The 14412-nt window shown below is 34.8% G+C and overlaps 1 protein-coding gene across 1 annotated transcript; it reads right to left on the reverse strand.

Moving 5' to 3' along the window:
* Positions 1 to 3498: 3498 nt before the first annotated feature.
* On the reverse strand, positions 3499 to 4987 carry LOC131044618 (linamarin synthase 2-like). The gene is made up of 2 exons (XM_057977974.2): positions 4537 to 4987; positions 3499 to 4454 (listed from the first exon to the last, which is right to left on the reverse strand). The coding sequence occupies exons 1-2, from the start codon at positions 4985 to 4987 to the stop codon at positions 3499 to 3501; spliced, it is 1407 nt and encodes a 468-aa protein (XP_057833957.2).
* Between the last annotated feature and the right edge of the window lie 9425 nt (positions 4988 to 14412).

Raw genomic sequence — 14412 nt, forward strand, 5'->3', positions numbered from 1 at the left:
ATAGCATTCTCTAAGTGTCTACCCAAAAACTTACCCAACAAAGATTTTTCCATCTAAGCAAGAGAATGCTTCAAAGAAGGGTCTTTAATATTTAAATATGTTCATTTTTTGGTATGCTCAACCGAGACCCCATTCATAGAAATGAAACAACTACTATTGAAAAGGTCTTTCCAACTACCATATGGATTGTTGTCAACTGATTCCATCAAGGAAGTATAGGTCTCACTATGCTTTCCCTCAACATTGATATCCTTCATATCAAATATAGAATGAGTTCCCAAGATGGCCCCACCTACAAAAGGAAGCCCCCCTTCAACAAGGATTTTCGGGAATATGTGAAGACTATGAGCATAGTAGTCCTCATTTTAAGCTGATGACCAGAAGGTTCTTGGTTATGCATAGCTCATGTCCTTCTTCTACACTTTCTCACTTGTACTAGCACTAGAAAACTCTCGCCCACCAATTTCAAAGCATATTTCTAAAATTTGGGGATTCATATAGTTATTTGAGGGTGTTGTTAATTATTTTGTTCTCTTGAATTTTCGTATCATAAGGATTTTGAGAAAACTCACTTCACCTAGAAGATGCCTATTTATACCATTAAAGCTAATCATTATTTTAACACTTCAACCCATAAAAAGCTTCCTTAGTCATAAGTTTTTAATTTAAATTTTGGGCTTATGGATATGTATGTTTAAGAGCAATAAGTAGTTTCATGGTCAATTTTATTAACATTTTTTCTTTTCCAAAGTTATGTTTCTAGGTAAGTTATGGTAGTGTAACCTTTGGAAAATAGAAAGTATTTTAGTTTCAATATGGAATGGGCTTAATTTAATTGTACCATATTAAGAATCTAGAAATGTATTTTTTTTATATTTAATTAGCATCATAAGTGTTGGTTTTAAGTATACATTTATAAATGATTATGGAAAGAAATCAAAATGTGAGATGGGGTTGGTGTACTAGTAGTATGAAATAGTTGATCTCTCTTATATCTAGCCATCATGTAGAGAATCAAGGGACCATTTTATAATTTAGGAGTAATTTAAAGTGGGTACAAAGTTGTGACACTTGCCTAAAATTAATATCCATTAGGAGGACGTTGCATAGATTAATGTGATTACCATTGGATTTGTTGAGTTCTTGATTTTGAATTTGCATCATTTGTATTGATTGAGGCTTCAATGTGAGTCATGCAATCTATTACTTGAATGAAAATTTTGGTATGGATAATTGTAGTCCTCTAGTTTAATTTAAGCATATTCGATTGGTGGGGTCCAATAAAATAGTTCTAACACCTATCATTGTAGTGTCTATGCTGAGAGATTTGTGAATGGAAATAAGCTATAAAATTTTATTCTTTTGGCATAGATTTCTCCTAATCTTCATAAAATATTGATTGTCCTATGCATTGGGTGCTAAAGTATGAAAGAAAATAAAGCATGCTTAAGTTATTTTTAAGAAGATTCAATTTACTTTTATTACAAAAGAAAACTCTATATTCATGTTCTGTTTTCTTTTCATAAGAAGCAATAAAGAGAGAACTATTGTATGCAATCAAGTAATGAAGAGTTCTATTGAAATTGTTGTGATGCTTGTACTTTATTTCTCTGTATTTTTCTTTTGTTGTTATTTAAATTCTTCATATGGTATCCAATCTAGTATTTTATTTTGGGTTAAAAATTTAGTTGTTGGAATTCGCCAAAAAATCATTATGTTGAATTCTAACTCCTTACCCACTCTATAATTTGATGGAAATGAGTATGATTATTACTACATCAAAATTATGACTTTTTTGATAGGAAAGGATTTGTGAGAGATTATTGAATCAGGTTATATAGAGCTAGCGGATTGGAATACCCTCATAAGAAAAGATAAAATAATCAACAAGGCCAAGAAGAAGAATGCTCAAGCCATATTTCATATTAAAATAGTACTAGATAAGAGCCTATTTTCAAGAATGGTGGGATCAAAGATAGTTGAGGAGGCCTGAAAGACTCTTAAAGAAGCTTAACAAGATATTGATCAAGTAAAATTTCTCAAGCTACAAACATTGAGGATAGAATTTGAGTGTTTGAAGATGCAAGAAGTTGAAAGTGTGAGTGCCTATTGTGTTGGAGTAAAATATGTCTTCAATAAGAGAGCTACACTTGGAGAAATTGTGCAAAATGAGGTTGTGATAAAAAAAGGTGTTGATAACTCTCACATCAAGGTGGAATCATGTTGCAATAATCATAGAAGAAGGAAATAATTTGTCTACCTTTTAATTTGATCATCTAGTTAGATCTCTAATGTCTCATGAAGAAAGATTGGGAGATTTATTTGGAAAAAAGTGATGAGAAATATTTTTCCTCCAAATCATAAATCACAAAGAATGAAGATGCCACCAGTAGTACCAAAAAAAATCAAGGCCAAGGAAGACATCAAAATCATAATCCTTCAAGAGGAAATAGAGGTAGAGTTGGTTCAAGAGGAAGAGGTGGTTCATGAGGTTCCATTCAAAAAGACCTTAAGTTATTCATAATCCTAAGAAGTTCCCTAGCTATTGTTTGGAGTAGAGATTCAAACTCTGAAGTTTCTAATTTTTATTTATGTGAGGAAGAACCAGGAATCCAATAATCCACTAAAAGGACCCCAAATACATCAACCGAATATTTTTTGATAGCCTAGCAGATCTAGTGAAACTCCAAAGGAGTAGCCGAGGCCCAAGGGTCCTTCTAGAATCTAATACTACAATCATCTCCAACTTGCTAAAACAAACCTTTATGAAGCAACCATTTGGATTTGACCAAAATCTAATACTCCTAACATTTATCTTATCTTATAAATAATGTAAGTAGGGGATTTGTTGTCTGGTTGGTATTAGCAAAAGTTAGTAATAATCAATGTAAGAAAGAGTTTAGCTTCAAATAAAGGGGGTCATTGTGTGTATACTCTTAGATATCGTAGAGACATTGTGCTATGAGAATCTATTTTAATAATTTCAAAGGAAAATAAATAAAGAGAGATTGAAATTTTCACATTTTAATCAAAAGAAGATATTTAAATTAAAATTTTTAAATGAGGAAGGTGCAAAAAAAGAAAATAACCTAATCAAAAGTGGATAATATTCACTTTAAATTCACTAAACATGTGTTAAATTCATTATATATCTCTTTAATATTTTTATCTTCTAAATAGAATAGAAGATAAAAGTCGATTCTATGTCAAAGAAAATTTAAGTATATTGATATGTAGAGACATTTGATATTGTAAGCAAGAGTTATTTATAAATAAAATGTCACTTCTGTAGTAAAGAAAAGCTATAGAAATTAAAGCTTAAAGGTCCATTACTTAGTAAAAAACGTGGATAAATGACGACCTCAGCATATCACGTCTATTATTTAGAAAGGATGAAGTAATAGTCTACCACTAGACCAACACAGACTCGAAAAGAAATTGATTGAAATGCGGAGATTCCAATAATAGGGCTAGATGAGTGACGAAATGCTTCCATGGCTACACCTTTTTAACAGAAGTTGAATTGGAAAGTTGTTTCATGTCATCAATAAACCTGTTCAAGTTATTAAAAGAAGAACCTCCCTGCCCAATCGCTTTAAGCGCCGCTTCCTTCAACTCCCTCCCTCTTTTTCTCAACTCCTCCGCTTCCATCAGTCTCCTCACGCCTTTCTCTATCTCCTCTCTTTTAACCACAACATTTTCATCACCATCCGCGCCCTCCAAATCTATGCCAATCTTCCACACATCATTGCAGAAGCGGCAGTCCAGAAACTGGTCAAAGAAATAGGGCCACCCAAGCATTGGAACGCCCATGCTTATGCTCTCCAAACACGAGTTCCACCCGCTGTGAGTAAGAAACCCTCCTACGGACGTGTGGGACAACACCTTCACCTGCGGCGCCCATTTCACAATTAGTCCCCGATCCATAGTCCTTTCTACAAAACCCTCCGGTAGAGTGGCGGGCTTGCCTCCCGCAATATCCATTCGTAACACCCACAGAAAGGTGTGCTGGCTTTTCTCCAATCCCAGAGCCAACTCCTCCAGCTGCTCGTTCGATTTGACGGCGATGCTGCCGAAGGAAACGTATAGCACAGAAGCTGGCTCTTGGGCGTCGAGCCATTTGATACAGCTCTCTTCCTGCTCCGACATACTCCCGAGTCCGTTCAAATCTCTTCCTTCCAGGAAATTGGGAAGAAATACAGGCCCTACTGCTAAAGCAGGGCATCCATTTCTGGACAGTGCGCTTACTGTCGCAGCAGGGTCCACCTCATCGAACGTGTTGACCAGCACATAGTCTGCCTTACATTGAAATTGTGACTCACGCAGAGTCCACTGGAATAAAACGTCCGAAGTTTCGGTAGCGCGGTAGAAGGATATCAGATCGCTCGGCAATAGAGGTGGAAGATTACCGGGCAAACATAAGATCACTTTATCGGCCCTCTTTGAATGCTCCACTGCAAACATAAGCTCCCAGTTATAGCAAACATTTTTGAGCAATCAAAATAAAATTGAGTACCACTTTAGTAGATTTTGTACCTTTTACAGGAATATGCCCGCGGGAGATGAGAAGGTTGGTGTTGCACTGAGCAATAGAAGAGGCGGCGCACATTGTCCAGAAAATGACTCTGGGCACTCCCAGCTTGTTAGCCACTTGGTGAGTGCAAGACATGAAATTTTCCGTTATAATGCAGGTGATGGGAGGTGTTTCTTCCGTTAAGCTGCACAGCAAATGATGCTCCAGGACGGGGCCAAGCTTTTCCAATGCAATCACATACTCGGGAAGATTGGAGAGACGACCATGATCAGGTGGCAACCCATCTGGAATGATGAGAAACTTAAATGTGGAGGTGGCAGCTGCAGCTGCTCTTGACATGCGGTTGTGGCTCCATTCTGTGTTAACGAAAGTGATGAAAACTCCTCGTGAAGAGAGGAGGTGAGCCAAATTCATAAGAGGATTGATACTGCCTTGCGCAGGGCTAGGCACCATGACTGCGTGGAGGCGATTCATCTTGTTGCCTTGTATTTGCTTGGGATCAGTTGGGTCCGTCCTTGGTATATATAAAAAAACAGACTAGATAGGCTGTGATGGGATTCAACTCAACAAAATGATTGAAGATAGACTAGATAGGCTGTGGATGGATAGACTAGATGGGTAGAAAGGTAGTTGAAGAATGCATATCTACTTTCACAATTGATTAAAGATTTCGTCGTAGTGGAGAATCAGTATAATGCGCATCAAAAATATTCAAAAAAATAAAATCAGTATGATGGACGATTCACGTGGTGGAAGTCGATCATTGCTTTACATTCTGAATCAGTATCGTGGATGGTTCACGTTTTATATTTGATTCAAAATAGGTCAAGATTGTCAACATCTACTCTTCTCTTCCTACCTTCCATTTCAGTGATTCAAGGACACATTCAGTCTTAAACCACACACACTAAGCAACATGTTAAACCTAAATAATGTTAGTCAATTCTAAGTGTTTAACTTTTTAAGTCTAGAAGTGTATTCTTAGTGTGACCACACACCATAAGCAACATATTGAGCCTAGAAAATGCCAGTCAACTTTGAGTGTTTAATAGTTTTAAGCCTAGAAGTGTAAGCTTAGTGTGTGTGACTTAAGCCATTCCGGAAAAGACAGAGGTAACCCAGTTCGCATGGGTTTTCTTCATTTCAGTGGTTCTGGAGTTTTTTAAGGACTTTTATTAGTTTCTCTTTTTCAAGTCATTACTTAATATTTGTGTATCTATTTTTTTATTATTTTAGTCAATCGTCATTGTATTAAAAAAATTGAGTAGCAATCTTATTGTTTTGATTAATAAAAGTGAGATACGCCTGTACCATTACACATCCGTGAAGTGATACCTAGGGTGCATGAGGGATGTGCGGCCAGTCAAAAACCTCCCACTAAAACATAGCGAAAAATGAGCAGGACACTCAAGAACCAACACAAAAACTAAAAGACCAACAAGAATAGAACTAGGAACAAAACACACAGAGAACACGAAAACCAACACAACCACCCATGAAAGGCTCAAAGGGATGGCTAACTACGTGGGGGAGCTTTTATCCTACCAATCCTGGCATAAGCTTAAAACTTTATCAGAAAATGACACCTTTTAAGAGGACCCAAAGCAAGAGATAAAAGAAACCAAAGTCAAATCTGGGGTGGCTTTCACCATAGACTCTAAAGGACCAACACCAATGATCATGGCCTCCGCCCGCTTCCACTTCTTCTCTCTTTTCCTCTTGAGTTCAGCTTGAATGGTCTGAATAGCCTACAGAGAGGAGTGGTGTAAATTGGCCGCATTCTTACAGGCCGAGTTAGCCACCTCAAATTTAGAATTAAGAGCCTCCTAGGCATGCCAAATTTCTTCCAACTCATCCTTCATTCCTATCATTTTCATTTTAGCATCCAGGTCATCAACTATCCCTCTCATCTTATCCTGATTGCCCACAATACTAAAGAAATCATTGGCCGCCTTTCAGACTCTGTCCTCATCCGCACCCGCAACCTAGGTATTAGCCTTAGCTTCAACTTCTTCAAGTACCTCCAACCTATTAATCTTCCTAATAGCAAGATTCATCTACCTAAAAAGCCACTTGAGCAAATCATCCTACCTTTGCGTATCATCGTGGATATCATTCACAAGCTTCATGTGGACTGTGATAGAGCTTGAGGGATTAGTGAGAGGAGGGTTTGTGGGGGAGAGGGGGGGGGATTAGCATAGTCGACAACATTCTTGGTAGGGGATCAACTGTCGACAACATTCTTGGCAGGGGACCAACCAAAAACCATCGTTTCAGAGGAGTCTAATTCCTTACAGGGAATGGAATCAAACTCCAAATCCTAAACAATTTTCACCTCCTTATGCTCCTCTAATGGGAGTTCCTTAATATGATCCTTTTTAGAAGTAGCAATGGCCCTAATTTTTTCCAAGTGGGCAAGATTTTTTCTAGTGGGCAATTCAAGGGTTGAGTGAGACACTTTAGCAGAGTTGGACAAAGTCACAATTAGGTCAACATACAAATTGGGATCAAAAGTGGACCCAATTTCACTAGTAGGGACCCCACGTGAGGGCTTTTGGTTCAAGTAAAAATAATACAGCCTACAAATAGGACCCTGGTGCATGGGGTGTTTTCTTTTAGCAATAACCATACAAATAGATTGCTTCAAGGAAGACAAAACTCAGTAAGGGAAATTCATCCCTACCCCATGGTGCAAATAGTTTAGCATAGGGAAGATTTGAAGGTGAAATCTCCTCTTCCTACCATCGAGTGGGAAGTATTTCATTAAGAGCAAGGCAACCTCCTTCCATATACCCAGGAGCTCTTCACAATTGTAACCACTTTGCAATTTGGACACCCCTTCACCAGTTTGAAAAAACTAATGAAGACCTCCTTGTAATTTCCCTTAGGTTTTTCTGGGTAGGCGACACCATCGAGTGCCAACCTAGTACTATCCACAATGATCTTCTCAATAACCTCAAAAGTAACACTTCCCAGCTTCAAAGTGTCATTGTTCTAGGCTTGACCAAAGACAATGAAGAGTTTAGGGTCATGTCCAGTCATGCCCTCCACATACGAGTCCAGATTTCCTTGGATAACCTTACCCCACAACCCGCTATTCTTTTTGAACTCAGAACACTCATCTGCTTCAATCTGATTCAAATCTCTTCCCATCTTTGTAGAGCCAAAGGCCACAATGTGAAACCGACAAGTCTAAAAATAACTGTGGTGGGTACGTACAAAAATAAAATATCACCACCTTAGCCAACTTGGAAAGGCAAGGGAAAGAATATAAAATACTAAAAAAGAAGCCAACTTGGAATCAAGAGGTGCCTCATGCATTTGGAGCCAAGATTTTAGATTATTAACCATCGTGCTCAGTTCAACTAACTTATCCACCATCATATTCCTCTTGTATCGCATGTGACAAAATCTTTCATCAAAAGTAAGGTAGAGGATGCGGCACTTGTCAAAAAGAGGAGCATCTTTTCAATCTGGCCTAGCTTCTTCAGTAAGCATCATAATGGTATTACGAGAATTGCCTTCCACAATGAGTTTAGAAATACCCCTCTCTTGCCACACCAAGCCCGTGAAACACAGCTGCCACTTCTGCCACACTGGAGTTTTGGACACCAAGTTTGACAACATAAGAGAGAATCAGGTGACCATGTGGATACCTGATCACACCGCCCTCTCCTACCCAACCTAGGTTACCACAGGAAGACCTATCAAAGTTTAGCAACTATCCTATTATTTATAATTACTTTTTCAATTTAATAATTTAAATAATATATTTATCTTTCTCTCTATTGGTGCAGGTCAGGAATAGTCAATGCAAAAAATTTATCATTTGTCAATTCAATAAATGACATGAATGACATTGACGCTATTATATTATTCATAAGAAAATTACATTTTTGATATTAACATTATGTTGTCTCCTTGAATTAACATATACAATCTTTAACATATCTATAAATTAACATTAACATATCTATACAATTAAATATGCAACATTTAAAAAATCTTTAGACACCATGTAATGAAAAAACACCTATCTATTTTATTTATTGTCTATCTAGGAATGCCTTGGTCGTATTCAATTCTTTGAATTAAATTTCTTCTCTATTAATAACTTGAGTAGCATGAACATATTATATACATCATAATAAATTGCATTGTTGACTTTAAAATAAGTTTTTCTCCTTGAATGACATTTCTTACATCAATAAAATCTAAAAATTGGATATGAATAAAATAAAATTTAATATCATCTTAAATAATAACTACATTTCCTATTACTTTCAAGAATTTTAAACATTAAATATTCTTTGATAGGATGTTATAATATTTTTTCCACATTAAATATGAACAAATAAAATTTCATATCATCTTAGATAATAACTATATTTTCTATTACTTTGAAGAAGCTCAAACATTAAATCTACTTTGATAACATTTTGTAGTATTTTTCCTCCAAACTTTGCTGCTGAAATTTATGAGTCTTGGATGTTAGAGTTTGTTGACTCTATGAAACTATGATCATAAATATAACAACATAATTTACAAATATGCATTATGTTCAAATTTAATTGACTAATCTAACTATAATCATCAACATCTCTACCTTATATGCAACAACTATGGGTAGGAACAAGATGTGATGCATCTGATCTTATTTCTAAATGTTTTTATCAAGTATATAATTTAAATAATATGTGTTTACAAATTATACACTTCAAAATTTAATTTGATAAATTATTAATTTTATATTCTTAATAAGTTTAGGTGATACTATTTTTTATCTTAATAGTAAAACATATGTATGTTTCTAAGAAATTTTAGAAGAAAATTATACTAATAACGATAATATAATAGATGAATCATTTCATTATTTTTAAGAATCTTTAGATAATTTCTTTCAATATTATATTTATCAAATAATTTTTTTTTAATGTTTTATCACAAATTTTTTTATCTATGGTTCTAAAAGTTTTTTAAGGGACAATTGTCATCAATTGATAATTTTTTGTTTCTAGGGTCTCAAAAATGGTGAACATATTACTTTTGGTAACATAGGCTATGTCCAAATTTGATTTTGTTCTGATGCATGTAGCCTTAGATGACCCTATAGGAGAATCTTTAATATCTTAGAGTAACTTTACATCATCATGTTGTTTAGTCCACTTGTGTCTCCATCGTCAAGATATTATAGAGGTATCTTTTAATCTAGGTTATATTTATCCCATATCACAAGATCCTAAGTTTTGATAAATTAAGGAACTCCTTTGGTTTTGTTTTCTTCCTTTTATTATTGGCATTAGTTGAACCATCATTAATGCCTAATCAATTTTTTTTTTTAATAATGAGCCCCATTTATCAAATTTATGCTCGAAGTGGTTCTTTGTTTTCCCTCATGTCTTAATCATGTACATAAGTTGTAAAATTTACTAAAATTTCAAATATGAGGTTGTTTGATTGAGTTTCTAGACTAGGACCTAATTTTTTGAAATTTTCACTATTGGCATTCTTTTCCTCCAATTTTTGCTCCCTTGTGTCTTGAGGTTCCTCTATGTCCTCTATATCTTTCAAATTTTCAAACTTTAATTTTCTCAAGTACTTATCCATGAGATTTCTCCATTCTCAATGTCCTAACTCTATCTTTACCATCATGTTTTGGGCCTTTTATATTTTTCTTTCTATTATACCTTGTCTTTGACACTTTCTTTCTTCTTTTTATGTAAGCTTGAGCTTTAGGGAATGTTTCTAATTATATATAGGTGAAGTAGTTTCTTTAACTCTCAATCCTCCAGAAAATTCTTACCATGATACCCTAATATAGGAGGTATTGTGTATCCCTCTAATTATTATTTTTATTTTGTTTCTTAATTTCCCTTCCAGCCTTTCACATATGTTCTAACAATTCAATCCTTGATTTTACATTTTATCTCATTTCTCTTCTTATGTGGTCCTTTAGAGTTTTTCTTTCCTTTGTGGCTTCTAATATTAAGGATTAGGTACTCCCAATTCTCAATTTTTAATTTTATTTTTTTTTATATCCAATATTCAATAATCTTAATCCTTGATTACCTAGGTTATCTCATATTTTTATTAATTTTTCTTCCTTATTTGGCTTCTTGTATAAGAGATTTGGTATTTTTGATTCTGAATCATTGGAGATTAGGTACTACCAATTCTCAATTTTTTAGATATTTTTTATATCAAATATTCAATAATCTTTATCCTTTATTACCTAGGTTATCTCATATTTTTATGGATTTTCCTTCCTTCTTTGGTTTCTTGTATAAGGGTTTTGGTATTCTTAACTGTGAATCATTGGGTACATTTTGGTATTAGCTTTTCAATCATCCTAATCCTTTCTTCTTTATGCATCAACTCTATTAATACCCCAACATTGAATTTTCAAAAATTGGGTATTATATATCCCCAATCATTGAACACTATTTTAAAACCCTTAATATTTTTCTTATCAGTATCCCCAGACATTTGATGAACCCAATCTCAACTCCTCAAATTTTCATAGCATTGAAATCTCTACACTTCCAAAGTCTCATTTGCTTGATAGTTACACATCCTTAATGAATCTCATTAAGACATTCCATTATGAACCTAATCATTTAAAATGAGCATAAAACCTATCTTTTACATAATTAGGATTGAAAATTAATCCGACCAATCATCATGAAACCATGCTCATCTAGGACATTATAGAAGGTAATTTACTCATATAGTATTATTCAACCTTCCCTACACACAATCTCAATAGTTGGCATGTGTAAGACCTTTCTATAATTTAACTCATTTATTTTAATGATTTTTTATTCTTTTACAAACATATTTTAATTTATATTTGAATGCCAATTTAATGTTTGTAACTCTCTTATCACTATTTATTCAAGATGATGGAATATTTATTCTAAGCATGTAGATGGATAATCTAGTCGATGTCAAAGTCAATACAAGCACATGGGTCATGATTTTCTAGGGATGTCCAACATAGGTAAAGAGGAATTACATCATTTGACTTAGAAAATATATGCTAGAATTTTATTCCTTGTGTTCCTCTTTAAAGGTGAATATACATTCTCCAAGATTATTCTCATGGATTTAAAATTATAAATAATTTTTATTTACATATGTAATTGATGTACGACTATCAAAAATAAAAAAGAGGGTAAGCCCACAACAGTGAGTCCCACTTATGGGACATCTAAATTTGGATGGGGAGGGGGAGAAAAATTATGAGACACCTTCATTAGAAGATGATTACATATATACCTCAAAATGAAGATCACTTAAAATTTTAATAATTTAATACCTATGTTTTATAGAAAGGGCCTTCGATTGAAGGCCCTTGTACACCTTTATTTTAATGAACAATATTGGATTGTTCTTTTTTACCTTAGTGCTTTAATCTTGATCAAAATTTTACATTTCAAACTATAGTGTTTCAAATTGCACCTTATATCAATTTCACACTTACACATTACTCTTAGTATATTTATGATAAAATATATAATCAAGATTTCACTATTCCAACTTCATATATAAACAAAATGAAGTGTTAGTAGCTTATTATTTGACTTCTAAGAAATATTAGTTGAACATGATTACAATGGATAGACGTCTACACATCATGGTTACATCTAGATAGATTCCATAATTTAAACGATTATGTTCCACACTTTCCCTTCAACACATATCCCATGAAAAAATATGCTTGTAATGGCTCTTCTTTCCATTCCAAACAACAAAATTGACTTTCTTCTTGTAATGGTTGTGAAAAAGGGTGATGAACAAATCAAGAGGACATCTTTTCTCTCCTGAAGACAAGTAGTGAAATTTTCACAAAAGATCCTCCTTAACCTTTTCACACACATTACATTTAAAGGTAGGGGGGAGAATTCACTAGATCCAATCTCAATAGGAAGAGATTTAATACTAATTGAACTGATAAAGAGTTTGTATAGTGAAATTAATCCTCCCTTAGAATGCAATAGGTTGAGCTATGAAATTTAAGACCAAGTGTAAATATGACATAGAAATGCTTGTAACTTGAGATAGAAATGTGGGATGAAGTTGTGCACCTGGATTTGGTAGTAAATGTCAAGACGAAGCTCCCCTACAAATTTGAGCGAAAGTTGTCAGGACCATGTTGAAAGTGCACACGGTCCTCTGAAAAATATGCCCACCAAAAAGGGTTTTCCTACCTTTGAAAATGGAATCCAAATCTACAAATATAGTTGTGCACTTGCAACCTACACACAGAAAAGAGAGGAAAAGGCATTGGGATTGGGGGTGCCTTCAGGTCAAACCCTGGTTTTGGAATTAACCAAATGATGAAAAAGTACTTGCAAGTAAATGTAAATGAAAGAATGAAATAGAATTCACGTCAAGGGAGGATGAAATTGAAATGTAGATATAATTGCTTGAAGGATATATATAATTGAATGCCAAGAGAGATCTCCTCTTCAATGGTTGAATCCTTGTCTTCAATGCAACACCTAGCCTTGAAAGGAGAGTTGAGAATGCTCAATGCTTGAAAGGAATTCTTGAATGCTTTATCAATTGAATTCTCACTTATGAAAATTTTCACCTCATCCACTTATGCAAATGGGAGGGTGAATGTAACTTATATATTCATCAATTAGGGTTAACTGAGTGATTTTTCATCATAGGCCAATATAGGAAAAGTTTTCCCGCTTCAATTGCAAATCTTAACGGAAATATAGGATAGAGGGGGCACTAAGATAGGGCAAGGATAGGGGTGCCACACCCCTATCCTACCCTTATCCAGGACAGAAAGCAGGTCTTGGGCAGTGTAGAGTGCGGAAAGTATAGTTTTTTCAGGGATTGAGCAAGTCTCGGATCTTCAATCAGGCTTGGGGATTCAGTCACCAATGTGAAGACCCTAATGTGGTTTAAAATTGAAAGATTTCAATTTTATGACAATACATTTAGCCCCCACTTTAGCGGGAGTATAAGTGTATGCCAATACTATAGGTAAAGTACAAGGAAATAAGATTGAAAGACTTTCACCATGTCAAGGAGGCAAGATACACCAAGCCCCCAGTGGACTTAGGATCTTACAACATTGATTGACAAAGTAAAATGGAAGATCAAGAGAGAGAACCCCGATTGCAAGTAATAAGGTTCCCCTCACCATGAGTCATGAAAAGCAAGGATACCAAAAATTACAAAGCAAATTCATGTTCACTAAGTAGCTTTGAGTATCAAGAAGGAAAATATGAGCGGAGTGTATGCCCCCATGTTAAAGCGATTGTACATGCCTTATCGAGAGCGATTTATTTAAGGTAGGATACACCCAAGAGAGAAAGAAAGAAAGTACATTATCACAAGGATTTATCCCCCAATCAAGGAATAAATCCAAGGATAATGAACACAAAACATAAAGCATGAGGTAGTTTCTCTTTCCTCGAGGTCAGTATATTGTATGATAACTCATATATATCATATGTATATGTGCATAGATTAATCATTATTCCCCAAGGAAGGAAACTACCTTAGAAGAAAGGGATTAGAAGGTGTGTTTTGAGTCAACATGAAAGAGACCAAAAGAGATCTTAATCCTTTGCATCGTCCTCAAGTAGACATTACTAGGGAACATAGAAGAACAGGGATACACATAGAATAATGAACACAAAAGAGAAAGAAAAGAGAGAGAGGTAGAAGATCTACAGTGCTAATGTAGATAGTCTAGCACATCATCCACCTCTCGATCTTGATGATCACTATTTTGGGAAGGCGGGAAACATGTCAGAGGAGCGCCATCAAGCATAGTAGATGGAGCTATCACAAGATCAAAATAAGGACTATGCTCATGTGCTAAGTCACTTTGTTTGATTCTAGGAGCTAGG

This window comes from Cryptomeria japonica, chromosome 1 (assembly GCF_030272615.1).
Source record: "Cryptomeria japonica chromosome 1, Sugi_1.0, whole genome shotgun sequence".
NCBI lineage: Eukaryota > Viridiplantae > Streptophyta > Pinopsida > Cupressales > Cupressaceae > Cryptomeria > Cryptomeria japonica.